Source organism: Juglans regia, chromosome 2 (genome assembly GCF_001411555.2).
Source record: "Juglans regia cultivar Chandler chromosome 2, Walnut 2.0, whole genome shotgun sequence".
NCBI classification, from domain to species: domain Eukaryota; kingdom Viridiplantae; phylum Streptophyta; class Magnoliopsida; order Fagales; family Juglandaceae; genus Juglans; species Juglans regia.
This window is the reverse complement of record NC_049902.1, coordinates 23,463,125-23,468,722: the sequence shown is the minus strand read 5'-3', so window position 1 is coordinate 23,468,722 and position 5,598 is coordinate 23,463,125. Positions and strand designations below refer to the sequence as shown.

At 34.1% G+C, this 5,598-nt stretch overlaps 1 protein-coding gene across 1 annotated transcript; it reads right to left on the bottom strand.

The window, feature by feature from the left end:
• Positions 1–2,687: 2,687 nt before the first annotated feature.
• On the bottom strand, positions 2,688–5,148 carry LOC108991588 (MATH domain and coiled-coil domain-containing protein At2g05420-like). Its single transcript, XM_035687806.1, has 6 exons — positions 5,020–5,148; positions 4,389–4,533; positions 4,108–4,277; positions 3,444–3,726; positions 3,186–3,358; positions 2,688–3,011 (listed from the first exon to the last, which is right to left on the bottom strand). The coding sequence occupies exons 1-6, from the start codon at positions 5,045–5,047 to the stop codon at positions 2,857–2,859; spliced, it is 954 nt and encodes a 317-aa protein (XP_035543699.1). The 5' UTR covers positions 5,048–5,148; the 3' UTR covers positions 2,688–2,856.
• Between the last annotated feature and the right edge of the window lie 450 nt (positions 5,149–5,598).

Here is a 5,598-nt window from a genome sequence, read left to right as displayed (position 1 = left end):
AAAATAGACTCCAAATTCCCAATATCATATAGAAACTTTGATTCAAGCCACTATAGTTAAATCATCTCACCCAAAGCCTCAAAATCTTGATCTTCAGTTGAACTATCAAAATATCTGAAAAATATTATGGAGATAAGGGGTGAGTTATCAACAACTCAGTAAGTAGAGAGCATATACTAGCATGTAAACATGAGCATTTATAAAGTTTGGTATGCAGAACAAGACATTTACTTTCAGAATGCAGAACAACATATTTTCTTTCGAAATGCATAAACAAAACTTGTTATAAAACTTCAGAGTGAAATTTTCAGAAAAACAAACTTGTTCTCAAAAAGAAAGTTCTTTGGCATATCCAAACTGAAACATTATATTCATATCATCTCATAGCATCACATCGGGACAAATACCATGTTTAACCCCCAAAGTAGGGTTATAGACCATCATTATACCCGTGGTTGGGTCATATACTATGTTTCACCCCCGTGGTAGGGTTATAAACCATCATTATACCCGTGGCTGCGCCGTATTCCATGTTTCACTCCCGTGGTAGGGTTATAAACCACCATTATACCCGTGGTTGGACCTTAACAGAAACAGAACGAAACATCATCGGAACCAGATCACATTCAAATATAGAATCAGAATTTCATGCCAAGGTTTTCAGATGAAACCGGAGGGTGGGGAAGGCTGTGGGCTGGGCGGTGTCACCGGACGGAGGCGCACGGCGGCGGACTGGGGAGGAGACGCAACGCACGGGGAGAGAGGAAAAGAAGTCGCGCAGGAAAGCAGCGGTTCTGAAAAAAAAAAAAAAAAAAAAATGGAGGGAAAAGAATGAGGTCTAATTAATCCTCACAACTTGGATCACAAAATTCCAGCAAAAATTATTTCAAAACAACAGTTTAAATAAAATTAATTTAAACACAGTGACTGAGTAAAATAAAATAATTAAATCCAACAATACAATAATTTTAAAACCCACAAACAAATTTAAATTAAGAGAAATTTAAATGCAAAATAATAATTAATATTAATAAAGCATAACAAAATAATTTTCACAACTTAAAAAAAAAAATCATTAAATAAACCAACGAGAAATCAAAAAAATTTTAAAACAAGAGAACTAATATTTAAATTAATTAAAATAATCATTCAGTTAAAATACACTAAAATACGGGGTATCACATTGGCAGCCCCTTTTTATACAACCAAAGTATTAAGTGTATGCATGTGAAAGGATTACTATACGTAGTATGTATTGTATGTATTTTCACGAAATGAGATGTGAGGCTTATGCCTTATGCCTTAAGCGAAATTGATGTTTTAAATGATGTTTTGAAAGATAATGTTTAAACCCATGCTTTTAACTGACATTTACGAATGAATGGACTGAAAGTTAAGCTCATGATTTTAAATGACGTTTTTCCATAAATGAATTATTAAATGAAAAGGACTGAAAAGGAAAGAACTAAAAGGAAATTAATGTTTTAATGTATGAAAATACGTAATGGTCATGACTGAATGAATGTGTACTAAAGGAATGAGCAGATTGCAATGCCAGGTAAGTAATACTGGTAATGCACCCAGTGCTGCCCCTGTCTGAAAGGGATTTCTAACCTGTGGCCACAAGCGGAATCCAGGCCCAAAGGAAGACCACTAACCCTCACACAAGGGGCGTAACAGTGCGTATCGGCCAAAGGAAAGTGATAAGAGAATGTATGAATGCACTGAGTTCTTTAAGAAATGAAGGCACGTGGTAGGATAAATGTTTTATGAAAGGAAAACCTTTTTAAAGAAACCCCACTTCGTAATGTTTTAAATGAAATGAATGATTCCGTATAGTATGTATGGAAGGATGAATGCATGAATGAAAATCTATGTTAGTATATTTTAACTGTATGAAGTAATGATTACTGAGTATTCGACTCATTTTAGTTTTTACTTATGCCCCTCCCCCCACAGGAACTAAATGAGCAGAATGCGTCAGGACAGACATGGCCCAAGGGGAAGAGCATAGAAGTCTAGACATGAGAATTTTAAATGTATGAGAGGCCTTTTTATTTTAAGTTTGATATTTTCCGCTGTAAACCTTTTTTATTCTCAAACATATTTTATTTTATAACGTAGAGCTTGCATCCTGGGTATGGAAGCAAAAATTCTAAAAAGATCAGTAACTCCCGTCTCCTTTTCTCTAAAACTATTTTCTAAAAAGTCTCATCACAAGGTCAGGTCATTACATCCCATTGCCTAATACCTTTAGTAGGAATAATATGCCCTAGAGACTCACCATTCACCAAGTTGGAAAAAGAAACTATTCTTACACATTCCATAACCAGATTTACAAAAGAAACATCAAACCCCAACTTTAACATAATCTTTTCTAAAAACAACAACTCCACCCTATCATATGCTTTAATGATGTATTTGGACTGATTGAGCTTTATTAATAATAATTTGATAAAGTTTTCCTAAATGCTTGGTTTTGGAATTTTGTTGTAATCCCATACTCTTTTTTAATTTAAAATAAAAAAAAGGTATTCTTCCATTGTAAGTGATAACTTGTTAATAAAAGTTGACGTATCGTCTTCTTAAAAATATATTAAAGTCATCATTAGTGACAAACCACAAGTCATGTCATTGTATACAATTCGGTTTTATTAATAAAATCTTCAATACATATTCTTTGATGAGTTTGAAGCCCAAATGCAAGCATAAAATAATTAATACAAGCCCGAGGCTAGAAGTTACCACTAGAATGTGACTAAAGCCCCTGATATACATGTGTCGAGTAGTTTTTCTAGCTATGTATCAGTACAAGTTCAACCATTAAAGCTGTAGCCTACTTCATTTTCTTTTTCATTAAAATTTCTTGACCACAGATATTATATCAATATGTGCTTCAATCACCAAGAGGTCATTTGCAAGAAGGCTCCTCGATGAATCCTTGAGCATACGTAGCGACAGGAACTTTGGGTAATCATATCCCCTTGTTGAGGTAGAAAACCAATTACAATCTACAAATTAAAGAGCATTCAATGAATAACCAAAACGTACATCATTTTTCCTCAATGGAAGTACTACTTTCAACCATTAGAATATAATCTAGAGTTTTGCTAATCACAATCTATCTATTGTACCAAGAGTACCTTTTGATATTTATATAACAAGATACCAAAATGGGGGCTCACCTGTTACTTCCACATGTTCTCCATCCACCCTTCGGTCCCTTACACGTAGAGTATATTCAGCATACAATTTTCCTTTTGGGGGAGGAGTTTCCCAATCAGACAATGATAAAAACAACTTGATATAGCTTTCACCATCGTCAGTTGAAACTGCTCTCGGATATAGCTTCAACTCCCTGTGTTCATCAATGGAAATAGGGGTAAAAAAAATTAGGGAACAGTTAATACATGCAAAAATATGTCAGCTAGAGTGACACATACCATTTACGTTCCCCAACTCTAAACTCTTTTGACAAAGATTCCACATATAATGCTGAAAACCTTCCAATGTCCCAACGGCAGTAACCTGTGATTGGAGAACTCAAAATGGACATACGCTCCCCCTTACCAGTACATTTTATGACAAAAACCTCAGCACCAAATACGCAGGAGTCATCGAGAAGGTATCCATTTAAGGCATCACTAAACATAGTAAGCGGGAGAAATTGAGCAAATCCCCATTCAGTTTTCATTGCATGAAAACGCCTTATTCTCCCATTATCATCTATATAGAGGAAAAAAGTTTAATTATATGAACACAAATTAATTGGAAGAACAAGAAAAAAACACCAAGGGCAAAAGGATTCTTAAATTGCACATAGTTTATTCTTACATGATATATATATATATATATATATATATTTATTCATACATGTCTGATCAGACCAGTACTGATGCTGGTCTTCATTCTAGATTTTATCATCTCAATCATACCTATTGATTGACTTATTTCAAGTGGATTCATATATATATGTGTGTGTGTGTGTGTGTGTGTGTGTGTCTTCCATTTAAATGGCAAGTCACCTAAAATAATCTGTCACATTAATATCATGATTGGAAATGATAAAATGAAAAATAATATTTCTCATATCAGACAAACACCTACCTTGGATGGTCAAGTACTCGCCCCCAATCTGATCCAACACAAAAAATTTGAACATTGCATTAACCTCCCAACCAAGAGGTAAAGAATCTGTATCTTCAATCACCAAGTAAAGTGAAATATTTCCAGTGCCGTCCCATTCTTTTCTTCCACTTGGGTAGAACGATAATTTCCTTATTAAAGATTTAGATCAGAACCAAAAGGCCATTAAAATTTGACAGGTAAGCAATATCAATGGTACTATTTGTTTGCAAGAACAAATTAAGGGATTCATATATGCATACCATTTATAGCCACCAGATTCGAAAACCTCTGAGTCATACTTTGGCTCTTTGTCTCCTGGAAATATCTTTATGATTTTTGAGAATGATTCAATCTTGAATGTGTAGTGAGATGGTGGCAGATCTCTCGTAGTTAATCTTGTCGCTTCTGTTGATGGTAGAAATATTTGGAAAATTTCATCATAGTGCATTTAACATGTTTTACAATAAGCCAGTTTATAGAGCACACAATCCATCCACATCATGACTTAAATGGTAAAATTTAATTTGTAAGATTCATTTTTTAAAATTTATCTTCTAAATCAAATTTGGTCATATAAGTAAGTACTATGTGGTGCAAGTGCCTTAGAATATCAGTTTAGCCCAACAAGTTTCAAAAAGCTAAAGAAAATATTTTTCTCAATCAAATACTTGATGCATGCATATCATATATATTCTTTCAGCTTCTGGCCTTCAGTTATACTTTTAAGAAAATTATACTCGACATATATACAAGCACAACTCTGCACGTACCTACGGCAAAAGATACTAAAAAATTATAAAATAGAACTTAAAAATAAACCCCGGCCATCGTAAATCTGTTTGGGTGATCTTCTTTTGTGAGAGAGATCAGACAGAGAGAGGGCATATATACCAGGGGTGAGGTATCTGATCATGGCCATGTTGATGAGGAGCTTTTAACGTTAATCTGAAAATCTGCTTTTGGGTGTTCCTTTGCGATCGAAAGATGTGAACCCTATCGTTCTTGTTGCTCTACTCTCTCTCTCTCTCTCTCTCTCTCTCTCTCTATATATATATATATATATATATCTCTCTCTATATATATATATGCTACGTACAATATTCCATCGTAAATGTCCTAGGTTAATTACTCACGTAGATGACCATTAAGATATTTAAGATTCTAACGTCAATTACAAAACTGGGATAAAAGCAAATTGATGAGAGGCAAGGCCAAGTAATGCAATATTCTTTTTTGTTTCAGCAACCTTTTCAGTTAGTTTTACTTTTTAAATAAAAAAATAAATCTTTTGGTCAATTGGTGATCTTTTCCCTTACTTTTCCTATATTCTTGCTTTGCATTTGATAAATCCTGATTCGAGGAGACCAAATTAGAAGTTTTTAATTGGCGGCATTTAACCAGCTAGAATGGTTACCTGGGCTACGGCATTCAAGCTATACGACCTGATCATCATTAATTACACTAGTTTTG

Excerpts from the sequence above, each read along its gene's own strand:
- LOC108991588 (XM_035687806.1), bottom strand. The coding sequence starts at position 5,047 with ATGGCCATGATCAGATACCTCACCCCTG. Across the intron at positions 4,534-5,019 it reads GATCAGATACCTCACCCCTG|AAGCGACAAGATTAACTACG; the intron begins GTATATATGCCC and ends TACCATCAACAG. Across the intron at positions 3,727-4,107 it reads CGAGTACTTGACCATCCAAG|ATGATAATGGGAGAATAAGG; the intron begins GTAGGTGTTTGT and ends TCCTCTATATAG.